The 19679-nt window shown below is 34.4% G+C and overlaps 1 protein-coding gene across 4 annotated transcripts in view; it reads right to left on the reverse strand.

Moving 5' to 3' along the window:
• Positions 1 to 770: 770 nt before the first annotated feature.
• The window catches only part of LOC129807999 (myogenesis-regulating glycosidase), a 43940-nt gene continuing 25031 nt past the window's right edge, over positions 771 to 19679 (reverse strand). For all 4 annotated transcript variants that reach the window (XM_055857662.1, XM_055857635.1, XM_055857643.1 and 1 more), the window contains 2 exons: positions 9939 to 11892; positions 771 to 1056 (listed from right to left, as the gene is read on the reverse strand). In XM_055857662.1, coding sequence (XP_055713637.1) covers positions 920 to 1056; positions 9939 to 11892 — 2091 coding nt within the window. In that variant the 3' untranslated portion in view covers positions 771 to 919. The remainder of the gene's footprint in view (positions 1057 to 9938; positions 11893 to 19679) is intronic.

Consider the following 19679-nt stretch of genomic DNA (forward strand, 5'->3'; position numbering starts at 1 on the left):
AAATGTTTTCCACTTTCAAAGGTGCCCCACTTCCCCCTAGAGAGCTTTTATGCAAAAATTTGGATATAATTTTATTTATCGGTTGCGGGGGGTCACGGAAGAACAGAGATCGTTAACTGTGACCGTTTGAACTCCAAGTCTGTGACATATAGAAAAAAAAGTGGATTATATAGGTAAGTACTGCTCTCTCTCACTTTATGTTCGAGGTTCGAGCAGTAAAAACAGCTCTATAAAATTATAGTTTTGGCTTAAAAAAAAGTTCAATGGTTAATCTTCCATAATAAAACTTAAGCTGTTAACTAATTTCTTTTTTGTTCTTTACCTAAAAAAAGAACATAAAACATGGCATATTTTCTCACTATCTTAGAGAGGGAGGTTAAATCAACAGCTATTAATCTCACCTCAAACAAAGAAAAGTCTGTAGAGTCCCCTTAATAAATATTAAAACGGCAAAAGCAGTGTAAATGCGTAGGGTACGCAAAACTTGCCTCTTGGTTGGGGTGGAGTGTTTTGGCGCCAATTTGTCGCATCCTGAAACAAAAATTGCAGTTTAACGATCCACGAGGTGGTAGTGAAGGGGAATTTGCCAATTAATTGTGAAGGCAAATTTGCAAGTCCCTTGGACAGTGATTCAGACATCAGGCAGAGAGATGGATGCAATTGAAAATGAAAGACACTGCTGAGAGGAAATTCTTCCCACACGATTAATTGAATTAGCACGTTGACTGTGTGATTTCTCAAGCGATATGGGGCTGATCAAAAGAAAGTGATTCACTACATAAAATGTTTCATTTTTTTTTATTTCAAAAGGATGTCTTTAACATTATCACTGTGGTCAACAATAAAAATAATACATGATTGCTCTAAAACTAATAAAATAGTCGTAGTGGGAGTAAAAGTGGAACAATTGGAATATCACTTAGAATCTCGTATTGTCGGGCATTTTCATGAAATACGCCACTTTGTCTTCAGGCACTCGGTAATTGTGAATCCAACGACTACCTTTCCGAAGGGATCCGTCGATTCCATCCTTCCAGACTCCCTGGGGCAGGTAGACTAAATGAAAGAGATTAAATTAAGATCTGTATGGAAGAGTTTTACATCGCAAAAATATGAAGAGGAATATTCATGAGTTCCCAGAAATTGAGAGGAAATCAACAGTTTTATTTAGAGCTGTTTTTTGGTAAAGACTCTGAATAACATTTATTAATTGTGAGTCTTCTAATTGTTCCATTGATATATTAGAGGTTTCAATTTGTAGCATTTCTCAGTACTCAATTAAGATGGAAAATTTTAATGTCATTCACAGAATTTGGATCCAAAGATTTTTTTTTCGTAAAACAGATCTAAGGTGTTTTAAAACTTATTGCTTTTATTATCGGGTTGTTTTCGAAATTAATAAATTAATGAATTCACCGATTTTTGAAATCATCATTTTTAAAAAGTCTTTCACATTTTGAAATTAAATATTTTCCATTTTTGCCTTTTTTGATATGAATAATAAATTAGTATAATGTTGAGGTCAAAAAATGTCCCCAAAAATTCAGAAACCACCTTAATCCATTTACTTACTCCTTTTTCAAATTATCTGTAACTTTTAAAAACCTTTTCTTTATTTATGATTTAAAATCATTTTCAAAATTCAAGATTACAAAAATAATATTAAGTGAATAAAATATTGTTTTTTGCGTGTTTATATCATTTTAGGGGATCTGTGTCAAATTTCGGACAGCCTACAGCTTACCGATAACGTGCACTTCATATCTTTCTCAAAAATCCGTATTTTACTTTAATTTCTTTTCCATTTTTTAGAGATTGGCCAAATAAATAAAAAGGGCAGCGTTTACGAACTTTGAATGGAAAAAGCTTTGAAAGAGTTCCGGAAGATAAACTTAGTGTCCGATATTGCAAACAAAGCAATATTGATATTTTTTATTCGTTTTAAAATGTATTAGGGGTGATTGGGGCAAAAAGTCACAAAACGAAAAATTCAAAATTCAATATCTTCCAAGACATAAAAGATAGCGGCTAATTTTATTTCCATAGATAGTCTTTATAGTATATAGACCTTCTTCAATAACGTAAGTTTGTTTAGAATTCGAACAAGGAATTTAGAAAATAAAAAAATTGAAATTTTTAGCCCTATTTTTTTTGAAATATTTTTCTTGCAGGAGATATCAATTATTACCTACATATCGTCAGTTAAATCAGCATTTGTCGTAACTACCCTTTGACAACTTTTCAGGAGACGGTATTTTCAGTTCAGCTTCATTTTTCTTAAAAATGAGCCCCGAATGCGATACTTTTAGGTTAAAACAATAAAAGTGTCACTAATAAACTGTAAGTTAACTCGAGAAAATCTTTATAAAATGATTTAAAAGCTAAGATATTGAGATATATATCCGATGAAACACAATAATATTTTAAGCTACGACAATTTTCAAAAACGCATTATATCAATTTTAATAACTCTAATGATAATAAGCGCCGTTATTGGATTAAATTAGTCAATTAAACTGTTATCCCTGTCCCTAAAAGCTTTTATTTCATAAATTTTATTGAATAAATTTTGCGCGCCACGTCGCGTGTTTCGTTGTGAATTAGTGACAGATTGGCAGGGATTTTTCCTCATTTTTTTTTTCTCACAAATATCGAATTAAAATAATTTAATGTTGCATTATTCGCATTGTCTTTGGATATTTGGAAGAGTTTGTGGACGTCTTAATGAGAAATATTACATTTTTGCTGCTAATTACAATCCAAAAAGAAGTTACGGCAAATGCTGATTAGAGCAAATTTTGTATGAAAATTTCTCGTAACTTCCCCAAAAATGGAAGTTACGACAACTTCTGATAATTCTTTATTAATTAAGGGCACTTACGATAATTTTTGTTTAAAATAATTTTTAAAGGGCTTATAAAAGTTTCTTTTTTTTAAGTGCGTTTAATAAACAAAATTACACCGATTTTATATAATGTATATATTTCAAAATCACAAAAATGAAGTTACGACAAATGCTGATTTAACTGACGATATTTTTCAAAATTGATTCACTGATGAAATATTTCTGAAATGATTTAGATTTTTTGAATACGAATCCGCTATCTATTTTAGAATTTTACAAAGATTCTTTTCTCCAAAAATCCTTTTATTAAAAATGACCACTTGGGGTAAAAAGTAACAAAAACCGAAACAATTTTTGATGTCACACGGCAAAAAGAGACGTCACTGCCATGTCTCGCCGCTTGTTGTTTGCATTGATCCAACGATTTGCAGTTTCTTGAGTTTTTTTTTTAAATAGCTTGAAAAGCGCTTTTCTCGATCAGGTAGAGATAATGGTATTTTACAAAGGTGTAGACGAATAAATTTCCTATGAAAATATGTCATCTAGGTATTTTTTTTTAATTTAAAGAAGACCGTAATCAAATTGGCATAATATCCCATGCCTGGTACTATTTGCCCCAACATTTTTGAGAATGGTCACAAAATTACTTTTAAGAAAACGGATCTATAAATGTATTTCCCTAAAAAGTTTTAGAGCGGTAGATTTCCTATAAAATTGCACTATTTAGAAATTTCTGGGGTTCTCGGGTAGATTGTAAAAAATATCCGTTTTGTGACTTTTTGCCCCAGTCTCCCCTAGTAATTATTTTAGAGCTGAAAAGACTGTCAAATATGTACTACAAAACTGTCAAATATGGAAATAAATTTGCCTACACAGAAAAAAAAATATTTTGTAAAAATATTCGTAAATGTTTGTGAATTCCTATGGGGTAGTAGCAAAATGCTCGTAAATCGTATAACCCACAAACATGTTCGTAAAAGTTTGTACTTTTTTCACAAAGATTGTTCGTAACATGATCACTTGACGAGCATTTTTTGTACTTTTACAAACATTTGTTCGTAAATGTTCGTAAACACACAAAAAATGTTCATAAAATTTTGTCATTTGCTCGTCAATGTTTGTTTTCTGTCGAACATTTTACGAAGAGTTACGAAAAAATTTTTGTAAAAGTACAAAAAATGTTCGCCAAATACTTTTACGAACTTGTTTGTGTCTTATACGATTCACGAGCATTTTGTAACTCCCCCATAGGAATTCACAAACATTTACGAACATTTTTACAAAATATTTTTTCTGAAAAAAGAAAGGATAAAAAAATTAACTTGTAAATTTAGGTGAACTGAGGGTAAATTTAAGAAAATTAAATTAGGGGAGATCAGGGAGGTTTGGGACAGGGGTAGTGTGGGACAAGGCGATTTTTCATTGATTTTTGAAATAAATGGGATTTAACCACTACTCAATCGTAAACAATATTAAGATATATCCTGACTAAAAGAATGGATATCCTCAGTTTTATTGTTTTAATTCTATGAACACTTTTTTAAAAATGGAAAAAATTGTATATTTTGACGTCTCAGTTTTGCTCTTTGTATTTTATATCAGCGATATATAATCAAAACTTTTTTATCTCATTAGGTAGCAGTGTAATCTTGGAACATATTTTTATAAAAGTTTCAGAGATTATACGCTTTTGTTTTTTACTTAAAGGTTTTAAATACCAAAACTACACGCGGGAATGTTTGGGACACCTGAAAGGGGATGAATGGGACGTTGATTTTCGACAAGATTGTAGGTGGTGTGCAATTGTTTATTGTCAAAATAAAGATTAATGCCCAGTTTCAACTGAAAATCTCCCTCTTGTGCAAAGTTTATCAGTGGAGCAAATTTCTCTAACTACAGGGACAATTAAACCATCAATGTGTTGGGAATCAACAATTCCTTCTTAGAGGATATTCAGTCTTTGCCCAATCTCGTTAAAAACTATTTTCTCGAACAATATCCTCTACAATTTTTACAAGTTCTCCAGAAAAGGCAAGGCGAGAGCTAATTCAAAGAAATAAAGGAAAAAACCGGTACCATGAAGTTGTCGTAAAATCAAACAGGAATCCGTCAATGAGTTCAAAACTAAAAGTGTTAAGATAATCTACTCGCCTGATGAATTTGATGATCATGATTGCAATATTTAGAATAAAAAAAAGCAAAAAAAGGTAGATGGAAAATAAGAACAAAATACTTTAAATAATTGACTGACAATAAATGACTCTACTGTACAAATTAAATTGATATTAATGTCTAAGTATGAAATAAAAGATGAAACATTTTTATTTCTATCACAAATATTTTTAATCTAGTATTTAAAATTAATTAACGTACTCCAATAATGCAAATTATGCGAGAAAAAATGCGTCCCATACTGCTTCATATCGGGGAGGTTTGGGACAAAGCGTCAAGTTAAATGTTTTAACTTCTCCAAGAAAACTCAGTTGTTTTCCAAGTTCTATCGAGTACTTTTTATAAAGTCAATACCCATAAGTATCCTATAGACCGCATAAAATTATGATACTCTATCGTATTTTTTTGGAATAGTGTCTCAAAATCATAACATGAAAAAGTGTCCCAAACTCCTCGGTCTCCTCTATGTTCAGCATTATAACGTAAAATAGAAATAAATGCAAAAAATAGTTGGTTTTACTGGTCAACAAATTTTATACTATAAATAATAAATTTAAACTATTTAAACAATAAATTTTGAATGCTTAAAAATTGTTGAATTTTCTTGGAAAAAGAAAAATTAAGAAGTTATTGACTATCATGACGTTTAAAATGTGATAAGAAAAGTAATTTCTGACCAATTTTGCATTGTTTAAAATGATTAAAATGGGATATTTTATCGACTAGGGTAAATTAAGCTAATTCAAAACCTGCTCCAAATGGAAATTTCTCGGTACTCCAAATGGAAACATCATTGTTTTCACGATAAATACAGTGCTAAATTACTATTAATTTAATTTTGCTCCAAATAAAGCGGAAATCCATTCATATTCACAAATTTTAATTTGTTAATTTCTCAGAAAAATTAAAAGTGTACCTTTTCACCATCGAATTTTTCATCGATCGACCATGTTTTCCAACGAAAAATACAATGAGGTGACTGTTGTTTTTTCGTTTTGTTTAACATTTATTTTATATTTCTGGCTAATTTTAGTTAAATTAAGTGCTAATCTTTATTGTTAACGGTACGTGAAGTTTTCAAATGAAATAATTACCTATTTCATGAACAAAAAGGGTTTTTCTGAAGTGCCTGCAAATGCTTCAATAGGAAACCCCGGAAATATGATTTTTTGGAGAGATTTTCTTATTGTTTTAAATATAGGAAAGGAGAAAAGGTCAGGAATAAGAACAAATCCTGCACTCAAGAGCAACTCAACAAGGTTTTGGAAGCCTTTCATCGCGGTTTCACTTACACTGTTTGTCTCCAATTAGAAACTTTCCCTTGTCTCCATTTGGATTAATATGTTTCCAATAGAAGTATTTTACGCTCGCGTATTTTTTCTTGTATTAGGTGAGATTCTTAACAATCTCATCTACTATAATCCTAACAAAATTTCATGTCGTCCGATCGACCTCAAATTTGGCCAAAATGTGTTTCAGCACTTCCTGATCACGAATATATATGTGGCTAATTTACGTTCCCGGCCGGCCGGCCGGCCGCTCTTTGGAGCTTAATAGCTCCTAAACTAAAAAAGATATCGACTTGCGGTTTTCGGCAAAGGTTATATATCGGGTGAAAATTGCAACTTGGTGCATAGACCCCCCACCCCCCACCCCTCCATCCGCCATTTTGAAGACCCCCCTTTTTTTGTTTTCTCAATAGCTCCGCCCCTATGGCATTCAGCGGACTCAAATTTTAGTATGTTATAGCTGGGCCTTAGAGCTTTCCATCAATACCAAACTTAAGGTCCCCCGACCCCCCTGACCCGAGCTATAAGGGTCCAAAAAAAATTTCTTAAAATGGCCATAACTCCGGTTCTAATTGTCAGAATTTAAAAAGTGAGGGCTTTTTGGAAAGCTCTCGTGAAATGCGACTTCCCCTTCTAACATCGCAAGTTCATAAAACCACCGCTAGGGGCGCTTTTTTTAAAAAGAAAATTTTTAAATCTTAAAAGTTAAATAACTCAAAAATTCCATTGTGCATCGGGCTGAAATTTTAGTATGTTATAGCCGTTGATTATACCTATCAAACAAAAAAAACCTTAAGTCGATCCATAACCCCTGACCCGAGCTATAAGGGGTCAAAGTTCGAACATTGACCGGCCTCTATCTCCGGTTCTAATTAACATAGCGACCTAAATTTTACCTTTTTGGTTTCGTCTCGATGAGCACTTTCAGATGGAAGTTCAAAAAGTCACCACAGGTGGCGCTGTGATAGCGTCAAAATTCATCGAAATTCAAAGTCACTTTTCTCAAAAACGGCATTGTGCAAGTTAATGAAATTTTAGTATGTTGTAGTCCAGTCTAGGACGTTTCCAAAATGGTGCGTATGCGCGCTGTGGTTTCAATAGAACCGGAGATATGAGGGGTCAAAGTTCACGAAATTCAAAAAATCATATCTCCGGTTCTATGTGACCGATTTTGATGAATGAGGGCTTAAACGAAAGATCTCACCAAATGCTACAACTTTCTAGAATGTTTGAACTTCGTGGGACCAACACCAGGGGCGCCACAGTCGAAAAACCAATTTCAATATCACATAACCTCAATTATCTCGACTGTCGCTGAACCGATTTTGATGATTACTTCGACATAATTGTAGAAGACATTTGTCTCTACATTTCGTCCATACATCATTTTCCGCTCAGACTACGCTATCACTCCGATTTTGCCGTTTAAGTGTGAAAAAATTGATTTTTCCCATAATAACGCTTTGAAATCACTCAGATGCCAATTTGACTGCCTCTACTCCACCAAGACACTTAAAATAGGGGTTTAAATGGAAAGTCCCGCAAAATACAACAATTCTTTGATTTAGTTGAAGTTCAACAAATGAACACTTGGGGCACTCTGGATGAAAAAACGAGTTAAGAAACAAAAAACCTCGCTTATCTTGGCTTCTGAGTAATCGATGAGTTCAAGTTCTACGGCAAAATTATAGAGAACATTCTGGTCTACATTTCACCCATATAACACTTTTCTGTCAGTTCATCCAAATCCTTGACATTTTGGTTCAAATACAAAACTTGTATAATTTCACGAATTTGATTCAAGATAACTGAATGGCGTCTCCCAACTTCAGCTCTAAATCGAATTTGCATGCACTCCGAGTTAGCTCACGTTAAGAATCTCACCTACATAAGCCGGTTAGGATTATCTGTCCCTTTAAGAAGTTTTCAAATTATATCTAAAGAATTTTCACTAAACAGTAACATTCTAGAAAAGTCAAGGAGCAAATTTATTCAGAAAAAAATATGAATTTAATGTGTTGAATCTTCTCGTCAGCTAAATCAGCATTTGTCGTAACTTTCTTTTGACAACTTTTCAGGAAACGAAATTTTCAGTTCAACTTTATTTTTCTTAAAATGAGCCCCGAATGCGATACTTTTGAGTCAAAATAATAAAAGTGGCACTAATAAACTGCAAGTTAACTAGAGAAAATCTTTATAAAATTATTTAAAAGCTGAAATATTGAGAAATATGTTAGAAGAAACACAATAATATTTTATCGTAACTTCCATCGTTTAGAAAGCCGTAACTTCCAATGTATGGAAATTTTGGAAGTTACGACAATTTTCTAAAATGCATTACAGTAGACTCTTCGATATCCAGCACTTCGATATCCGGGTGACAGCTGCCAAACACTGGCGGTTGATATATTCAAAATTATTTTCACTAAACATGAAGTTTGTCCAGAGTGAATTAAAGTATTATTAACATTGTATCGCAGTTTTTAATACATAATTGTGATAAAAAATGAAACATAAGCACACCATGAAGAAAATCCTCTTTTTCTTTGTCAGACAGAAAATAAATTCACACTGCACAAAATAGAAAAACCGTTGATCATTCAAAAAACCTAAATGTCATTTTGTCCCCCAGTCAGCCGGATATCGAAGAGTCTACTGTATATCAATTTGAATTATTCTAGTGATAATAAGCGCCTTTATTTGACTAAATTTGTCAATTAAACTGTTATCCATGTCACTGAAAGCTTTTATTTCGTAACATTTATTGAATAAATTTTGTGCGCCACGTCGCTTGTTTTGTTTTGAATTAATGACAGATGGGTAAGGTTTTTTTTCTCACTTTTTTCTCGCAAATATTGAATTACAGTAGAGTTCCTCAAATTTGAACATTTGGGGGGTATAGATGACATTTCTCACTCCTCAAATTTGAACGATATTTTCAAAAACGTAACGGAATTCATGTGAAATGCCCTTTCCGTAAATTAAGATAAACAACTTTAGAGAATATATCAATGTTATTTACTGTGAAATAACTGGAATTTGGTGCGGAACTTAATATAATACGATAATATTGAGGAAATACCAGAGAAAAATGGCACTCCACGCAAAACTTTCTTCACATGATCTCAAATTTTACATTTTGAACTCAACCGTCGTTCAAATTTGAGGAGTTCAAAAATTTGAGGAACTCGACTGTAAAATGATTTAATGTTGCATTATTCACACTTTCTTTCGATATTTGGAAGAGTTTGTAAACGTTTTATTGAGAAATATTGCAATTTTGCTGCAAATTACAAGCCACGCAATCGAGCAAAAGAAGTTACGGCAAATGCTGATAAATTTTTCTTAATTAAGGGCACTTACGATAATTTTTGTTTAAAATAATTTCTATTGGGCTTATAAAAGTTTCTTTTTCACAAGTGCGTTTAATAAACAAAATTACGCTAATTCTAAATATGTATATATCTCAAAATCGCAAAAATGAAGTTACGATAAATGCTGATTTAACTGACGTTCTGTCAAAGTTAAAGCGTCTGAAAATGGTTTTGAATTAGGACATTTACCCTATATGAAATTTAAAAATATATAAAAACTTTCATTCAATGATAATATTGGAAATATTTGTGTCTTACCTTCTCGTTGAAGCTGTCCTTGCTCCAGGATAGGGGCCACAATGAGGTTCTCTCCTATGGAGAATTCATCGTTGACATAGAGACAAGCCGTATCCTGAGCATCGAGCATCCACAGAGGCCTAATTAATGGCAAGCCCTCGTTCATGGCATCACTGAGGTATTTTTTAAGCAGTGGAATTACTGCCTTCTGCCGGATGAGTGTGAGCTCTTTGACAACTTCCATTACCAGTTCGCTCTTGTACTCAGACGGCAAGTGGGTAAATCGGATCACCGGCAGGAATGTCGCGAGTTGCATCCAGCGCAGATAGAGTTCCTGATCTGGCAGTGGAGGTTCGTTCATTGAGTAAAAAGATACGGTTTCATTCGTTGCGGACGGAGGTAGGAGATAATCTCCACCAATTGGTCCTGGCATGATGAAAGGATAACCGATGATGCCGTAAGTTAGAGCACTCGTTACTACGGTCCGAAGACCAGCCCAGGAGGAATTAACTGGTGGTAGGCTCACAAATGCTGGAGGTCGAGGTACAGTAACTGCACTGGATACTCCAATAATACTTATTACACCCTCCAAAGCCGTTGTGAAAATGGTTTTGTACTGATCCGGATTGTAGAGTGTCTTGTTGCATTGATAGTAGTGAGGCATGTTCTGAGATGTTCCAAAATCCAAATAGAATCCATCGATTTTATAATCTTTCTGTACCTTCTCCAGCTTCTCAATTAGCCATGGAATTGAAGCATTATTGGTGATGTCCAGGACTCCAGCACTTGCTACACTCTTATACCTCGTGAGTGCAGGAATACTCCGTTCTGACTGACGCTCGTAGATGAGAAGTTTCTTAGCCACAGACTGGGCAAAGTTGTCACTGTCTGTGCTAATGAAAGGTTGCACCGAAAAGACAATCCGGAAACCTCGGCGATGGAGAATTGTGACAGTTTCCTCTAGATTGGGAAATCTTTCAGTTTCCAACGTAAAATCCCCAATATGTTTCTGCCAGAATTCATTGACCAACACATGCCCAAGCCTGAGGAATCCCAGAGCAATAACCCGTTCTGTATAATTGTGAATCCCTTCCCCGGTGAGACTCTTGCCCCCTGAAGATGGAATCTGCCACACAGGCTCTTCCAGCAATGAGTGAACAACATTGATATCGTGCTCCTTCAATCCATCCCAGAGACTCTGCTGAGTCATCTGCTGATGCAATTGACGCATGTTATCACTCGTGCAGATCCTGTAGCTCAATTCCGGCAGAGGCGTCAAACGATTCACAAAGGCAAAGTGATCATGCTTGGCACGGAAACACATTTCCCCTGACTTATTATCATTCATGCTCACATGAAAGGGTGTTTTGTCATCCACCTGGATCGCAACCCCGCGTGAACTGATAAAATAGCGCTTTAGGGCATTTCCCCATTGCTGCCGATTGGCATCTCCAGTTATAAAAGGTGCAAAGGCAAAGGATTCCGTTTCCAATGGCCAATTTCCACCCCGTGTTAATCCTCCTCCATACCAATGTCCCTGACCCATGAAAGATTCATAGCAGTCCGTTGGAAGAACATCCGGAGACAGAGACTGCCATCGGATAGTGTAGCATGGAACAGATGGGCTCAATTCCTGGTAATTCAGGTACATTCTCGCTCTACCATCCCACTCTAGGCATACACTTCCATCCTCAAGGGTATTATTCGTGAGACAGTGATAGGCTTTTTCAGCATTCATCGTTGTTCCTAAACGTCCGGTGACTATCAAAGTGCCTTTTTCATTGTAAATTCCAATCACTCGCTGACCCTTATTGAACTTCACTCGATTGAAATAGGACCGTGCCAGGATTTGTTGGTTGTACATAATGTAAGCATAGCCCACGAGGAAGACAATGATCAAGAAGAGAATTGCTACAAATGCCTTGATCTTGAAATCCTTGGATTTTCTCTTCTTTTTTATCATCGACGGGAACATCTATGAAGAAAAACAATGACTAAGGATTATGTGAAAATCTTCTAGACAAATTGTTCAGGATGAACATGAGTATGGAATAATTAAGATTATTTGATTAAAACTATTTTTGTAAAACCTCACTTCAAGCACTTATGGTGTAGGGAAAATTATCATTTAATTTAAATTTATTTATTTATTTTATTATTAAATCCTTAGACATCCTGTGAGAAAAACAAATCCTCTAGGTTTATAGTACAACCTTTAATTTGTACTTCCTCGTAGGATGCTAAATTTTAACACTTCAAAACCCATAAACATTGCTGACTGATTAGTGATTGCAATACCCAAGGATGGGGTATGCTATCTCCCTTACTACAAGGACTAAAGGGACGAAATTAGTCCCAACATATTTTCTAGGTCCTTAACTAATAGACCAATAAGGTCTAGTCCTTTAAGGACCTCTAATTTTCTCAATAAACCAAAATTACTTTATACAAATTTGTTCTTGAAAAACTAAAATTTTATCAATATTTATGGCGCTGGCACACCTTTTCAATTGGATGAATTTCAATCGATTGAAATTTTACCTCTTACTCTTTCAAAGCGAAATAAGATATATGTGTCTCTTTCTGTCAAATGAAAATTGAAATTGAAATTGAAATTTCAATTTTAATTTTAAATTTCATTTGACAGAAAGAGACACCCATATCTGATTTCAGTTTGAGAGAGTAAGAGATAAAATTTTCAATCGGTTGAAATTCATCCAATTGAAAAGGTCTGCCAGCGCCATTAAATTGCAATTTCAAGGACTTCTAGAAGGAATCCTGGAATCAAATTTACACCAAACTACTTTCAGGACACTTAATTCCAAGGATTCATTCATAGAATCCGAATTTAGGTTATAGTTTACTTAATATTAGAGAAAAAAGATGAAGTGTTTTTCTTCATCAGTAAAGAACAATAGCAAAATTGCACATTTTTAAACTCAAATTTAAGGTATTTAGAAATGTGAAATGGAAGTTTAATAATTAGCAAACTATTTTTGAACTATTCAAAATTATATTTGCTAAATCAAAATTGTAAATTAATCAATAGTTTACGAACTATTGAAGATTTAAAATGTCTTGATTTCCCAGATTTTCCCATAAATAAGTGGGTCACCCGGCAATAGAGAAAGACGACACCGGGAAAAACAACAATTCGCGATTCGCGCAATCAGTCAGCAATTTTCTGTGAAGACATAATATAGGGCATAAGAAAATTGCAAAATTAGGTTAAATAATTAGGAAATTCATATTTTTAGGACAGTGCTTGAAGTGGGAATTAGCATTTAGTATATAAGATGTAAAATTTGAAACAATAAATCAGATTAAAGCCTACAGTCATTGAGAGTTTCCAGTTTTTCTCAAAAGCAGCAGCAAAGTACGGCGGCAACGTGCCTTAAATTGTCTTTGCAGGGCTTTTTTCTCAAGTTCCAGGGCCTATCAAATCGGCGGCACTTGCGTGCCCATACAATCAGCGGCCCAGCTCCAATTGCCTCCAATGGCAATTTAGAGTCGGCTTTCAGAGAGATTCCTAGTGAATCTTCTGCTGAGATCCTGTTCTAAGGCTTACCACAGCCGAGTTGCGTGCAGATTTATCTGCGCTTCCCCAGAGAGGCAACTGAGTGTTGCCTATAACAGGTGGCATTTCTGCCCTATACCTGAGGCCTTTTGGCCAACCATTAGAGGCTGTCGAAGGACGCCGGGGACAACTCAACCAGGATCCGCAGACCAGGAAGCTCCTGGAAGCCACTCGAAGAGCAAGGAATTATTCTGAGCAATTCGGAATAATTTCCTCTTCTAGCCTGAGCTCTGCTCAAGGCGGAGCTTGGACACAAATAATAATAAAAAAATATGATATCTTTAAAAATTTTTGAAAATTATTTTTTTCATATTCTAGTTCTTTGATATGGGTAATGGCTATATCCTTTTCCTTTCCTTCAGGTTATATTAAAGATATTTATTAATAAATGTCAAGGACAGAGAGCCTCAGATCAACTTAAAATTTAATAAAATTAGATAATTTTTTCGAGTACAATAATTTAATGCTTAGGGTAAGTGTATCAAATTTCGGCCAGCTTGCAATTCTGGCCACATTTTTTGTTCCTTAAATTTCCAAGAATTTTTAGTTTTCGCATACTCTAGAGATTATACAATGCAAAAATAACAAAAAATATCGATTTAATGAGCAAGATGATCTGAAAAAGGCATTGAAAGAATTCCAGAAGGGCAAGGAACTATGATAATGAAGGTGGCCTAAATAGGGCACCAATGCTATTTTCACATTTTTATTCGTTTTAAAATGTCTTAAGAATGATTTTAGAGAAAATAAAGACGATAAACAGTCTATGAGATTCCAAGCAACACTCCTTAAGAAGAATTAATAAAAAAAATTAACTTGTATTAAAAATAATACATTACAAACTTGATACTTTGGGGCTTGCATGCAACTATGCCGAAATTTGGCACACTTACCCTATGTATTTAAAAATCCGAGTTCTAAGAAAAAGTAAATAAACTAAGTTGATGGTGCTAAGGCTACATTTTAGCCAATACAGAATTCGAAATAGTCATCTCATTTTGGTTAGGAAACAAGAAAAATATTTAGAAATCTTTAAAGTGTAATTTTTTTTTAATATCTTCCTCGTCAGTAAATAAACCAATATTTAACGTTTCTGTGCTAAAGTAAAGGCTTGATAAAATTCGATTTTTTATTATTCAAAAATCCAAATAATCCGTTTTGTCTATTGTATTCGGCCACCTTCTTTTCTTGTATTTTATTCGGCCACCTTCATTTTCATAATTCCTTGCCCTTCAGGAATTCTTCCAATGCCTTTTTCACGTCATCTCGTTTGTCGAAGCTACATTTTTTTGTTATTCTTTTGCATTGTATAATCTCTAGAGTATGTAAAAACTAAAAATTCATGGAAATTCGAGGAACAAGAAGGTGGCCGAAATTGCAAGCTGGCCGGAATTTGGCACACTTACCCTATATTGCTTAGTATATTTTATACGATTTTTTTTAAAGCTCATTCTACAGAACATTTGTATAGAATTTTTAGATAGACTGCAGTTTTTCACCCTCAAAGGGTGGTTTAACTCTTTAATGACGAGAAGGTCAAAAATCGGGGATCAGAAAAATCATGTTTTTTTTTTTTTACTTTTTAGAGATAAACTAAAAAAAAATGTTTTTGAGTCACAGGTGATCCAATCACCCTAAAAGGGTTAACAAGGTTTTTTGTTATTAACAAAGTTGAAGGAGAACTAATTACCTTTCCAACGGCCCCATACTAAGGTAAAGTACCCTCTAGTCGGCCGGTTTCTCAACTCGGCCAGTTGAATTATTTAACCAATTTTTTTTTACTTTTTACAGTCAACTTCTATGAAATTTTCACTGATTTACGTTATATATAATATAATACATCTTATAATGTTAAATCGGTAAGACCATATTATAACAAATCTAAATAAATTGAATAAATAGTCGCACTGGCCGAGTTGAGAAACCGGCCGACTACAGGGTACTTTACCTTATATTTTAAGTTCTATTCAGTGAACTGGAGATATAACGGATAATATAAGGCAGGACCTAAGGCCAATTTTGGAATCAAGGGACCTAACTCTATCAAACATACAGGACAGATTCTTAGTGCCAAAAATTGATTAAGTTTCCTGAGAGCTTGTGGCAAAAAATAAATATCCGTTTTGGTAAATTTTGCCAGAGCCTTTATTACTATCTATTGAGAAAACACGCTTTAATTAAAATATTTTATGGGATTAAATAATTCATTGAATGTCGCAAATGCTTTATTCTGAAATTTTTCAAGTTTTCAATAGGAAATAGAATTTTAGACGACGCGCGAAAGCCAAAATCCCGAATTTTAAAAAGTGTCATAGCTACTCCCAGGATTGCACCCGCGCTTTCTGGAGGCAAACGGAAATCTTGTGTGTCTTAGAAAATTATTCTAAATATTTTTCTACTTATAATTTCATCCACGGATTACTATATTCCTGGATAGTAGGTAGAGATTTTCATGTCTCATAGTAGTGCAAACAAACCAAATAACAGTGCACTCAGGAATGATGCGATTTGATGCTGGGGAATGAAAATGTAGGATTTAACCCTCTAACGGTGTTTTCTTTAATATGCGAAAAAAAAGTTCTAAAACAAATGTTTTCTAGGATAATTATGATCCAGTTAAGTCGAAAAAAACCATCCATTCTTCATTATCTCTTTTAGTTTAGGCGCTAGGTGAGAAAAAATAAAAAATTTTTGAAACTCTTTTTGCTTCTAAAATTCACATTTTTAGTTTTTTCCAATTTTTTAAATAAAATAGGGTAAGTGTGCCAAATTCCGGCCAGCTTGCAATTTCGGCCACCTTTTTTGTTCCTCGAATTTCCATGAACTTTTAGATTTTATGTACTCTAGAGATTATACAATGCAGAAGAATAACAAAAAATGTAGCTTCGACAAACGAGATGAAGTAAAAAAGATATTGGAAGAATTCCCGAAGGGCAAGGAACTATGAGAATGAGGGTGGTCGAAATAGGGCACCAAAGCTATGTCTATATTAGGTGAGATTCTTAACAATCTCACCTACTATAATCCTAACAAAATTTCATGTCGTCCGATCGACCTCAAATTTGGCCAAAATGTGTTTCGCCACTTCCTGATTCCGAATATATATGTGGCTAAGTTACGTTCCCGGCCGGCCGGCCGGCCGGCCGGCCGGCCGCTCTTTGGAGCTTAATAGCTCCTAAACTAAAAAAGATATCGACTTGCGGTTTTCGGCAAAGGTTATATATCGGGTGAAAATTGCAACTTGGTGCATAGACCCCCCACCCCCCACCCCTCCTTCCGCCATTTTGAAGACCCCCCTTTTTTTGTTTTCTCAATAGCTCCGCCCCTATGGCATTCAGCGGACTCAAATTTTAGTATGTTATAGCTGGGCCTTAGAGCTTTCCATCAATACCAAACTTAAGGTCCCCCGACCCCCCTGACCCGAGCTATAAGGGTCCAAAAAAAATTTCTTAAAATGGCCATAACTCCGGTTCTAATTGTCAGAATTTAAAAAGTGAGGGCTTTTTGGAAAGCTCTCGTGAAATGCCACTTCCCCTTCTAACATCGCAAGTTCATAAAACCACCGCTAGGGGCGCTTTTTTTAAAAAGAAAATTTTTAAATCTTAAAAGTTAAATAACTCAAAAATTCCATTGTGCATCGGGCTGAAAATTTAATATGTTGTAGCCGTTGATTATACCTATCAAACAAAAAAAACCTTAAGTCGATCCATAACCCCTGACCCGAGCTATAAGGGGTCAAAGTTCGAACATTGACCGGCCTCTATCTCCGGTTCTAATTAACATAGCGACCTAAATTTTACCTTTTTGGTTTCGTCTCGATGAGCACTTTCAGATGGAAGTTCAAAAAGTCACCACAGGTGGCGCTGTGATAGCGTCAAAATTCATCGAAATTCAAAGTCACTTTTCTCAAAAACGGCATTGTGCAAGTTAATGAAATTTTAGTATGTTGTAGTCCAGTCTAGGACGTTTCCAAAATGGTGCGTATGCGCGCTGTGGTTTTAATAGAACCGGAGATATGAGGGGTCAAAGTTCACGAAATTCAAAAAATCATATCTCCGGTTCTATGTGACCGATTTTGATGAATGAGGGCTTAAACGAAAGATCTCACCAAATGCTACAACTTTCTAGAATATTTGAACTTCGTGGGACCAACACCAGGGGCGCCACAGTCAAGAAACTAATTTCAATATCACATAACCTCAATTATCTCGAATGTCGCTGAACCGATTTTGATGATTACTTCAACATAATTGTAGAGCACATTTGTCTCTACATTTCGTCCATACATCATTTTCCACTCAGACTACGCTATCACTCCGATTTTGCCGTTTAAGTGTGAAAAAATTGATTTTTCCAATAATAACGCTTTGAAATCACTCAGATGCCAATTTGACTGCCTCTACTCCACCAAGCCACTTAAAATAGGGGTTTAAATGGAAAGTCCCGCAAAATACAACAATTCTTTGATTTAGTTGAAGTTCAACAAATGAACATTTGGGGCACTCTGGATGAAAAAACGAGTTAAGAAACAAAAAACCTCGCTTATCTTGGCTTCTGAGTAATCGATGAGTTCAAGTTCTACGGCAAAATTATAGAGAACATTCTGGTCTACATTTCACCCATATAACACTTTTCTGTCAGTTCATCCAAATCCTTGATATTTTGGTTTAAATACAAAATTTGTATAATTTCACGAATTTGATTCAAGATAACTGAATGGCGTCTCCCAACTTCAGCTCCAAATCGAATTTGCATGCACTCCGAGTTAGCTCACGTTAAGAATCTCACCTACATAAGCCGGTTAGGATTATCTGTCCCTTTTTATTCATTTTAAAATGTATTAAGAATGATTTTAGAGTAAATCAAGACGGTAAACTCTTTACAAGGTTCCAAGCAATACTCTTTCAGAAAGAAGAATAAAAAAATCAATTTGTATTTAAAATATTACATTTCAAACTTGAGACTTCGACGCTTGCATGTAAATATGCCGAAATTTGGCACACTTACCCTATACAAAGTAGAATGACATATTTTTCAGTAAAATATAAATTTATTTTAGTCAGATAACTTTAAATCGGTATTTTTATGGAAATTGGAAATTAGTTTTTTGCACTAATATTTTTTGTTGCTTTTTTTCTGACCTGTCACACAAAACTGGGAATAGCAACAAAACGAAGAGTCAAAATGAGTTCAAACTTTCAAGAGATGCTTATAAGACTATTACGGAGGACACTATAGCACTTATAAATAAATAAAACCTTTATTGTCGCTGTAAATGTGATTTTTGTGAAGATCGCCTGGAGGAGGCCTTACCCGTTAGAGGGTTAAGTGATTTTCATTCTCGAGAATATCAAGAAGCAAGGGTACGACGTCTTTATTCGTACTTTTATTCACTTTGTTTGCACTACTATGGGACACAAAAATGTCTACCTACTATCCAGGAATATAGTAATCCGTGTTTCATCTCATTCAGGATTTTGAACATTCGGGATTTTGGCTTTCGGGATTTTGGCTGCCACCACTTAGAATATGTAATTTAAAAGTCTGATGATTGCAGATACCGCATATACGTATAAGAATTACTAAAATATGTAAACCAGAGGAAAACGAGTGACTTCGACAAAGACGGTGAGAATTTGTTTATCATTAGTGTCTTGCCCTTAATTCCCTCCTAAAAATTTTTATGTAAACAGTTTTTTAACACTGCAATGTTCAAGTTTTGTTATGTATTTAACATATATTTTCTTTTCCCTAGAAATTTTTAAAGTTCCAATCTGAAAATTTATAAAAATAGCACAAAAAGTTTGGAAAATTTTTACATGACACTGAATTTTGCGAAAATATGTTAAAAGTAAGACTATTTTCCCAGAGAAATGACTCAGATGAACAATTTTTTCTCACACATATGTTAATATTTTTTTGTTTCAACTGCAGTGTAATGTCAATGAAGTGAGGCATTTAGTGTTTGCATATATTCATGTTACAAATATTATTCTTTTCCCGGAAAATTTTTAATCAAACTATAGTAAGATGTTTCTTAGTTTTTTTCACGGTTTTGTAGATCCATAAAGTTCGATTGCAATGACTAATTTGTAAATTTATTTGAATATGTCACTTCCACTATTCTTCACTGTTAATGCTGTTAATCTATAATTACTTGAAAAGGGTTTTCTAGCACGTTCTCT

This window comes from Phlebotomus papatasi, chromosome 1 (assembly GCF_024763615.1).
Source record: "Phlebotomus papatasi isolate M1 chromosome 1, Ppap_2.1, whole genome shotgun sequence".
In the NCBI taxonomy this organism is placed as follows: Eukaryota; Metazoa; Arthropoda; class Insecta; order Diptera; family Psychodidae; genus Phlebotomus; species Phlebotomus papatasi.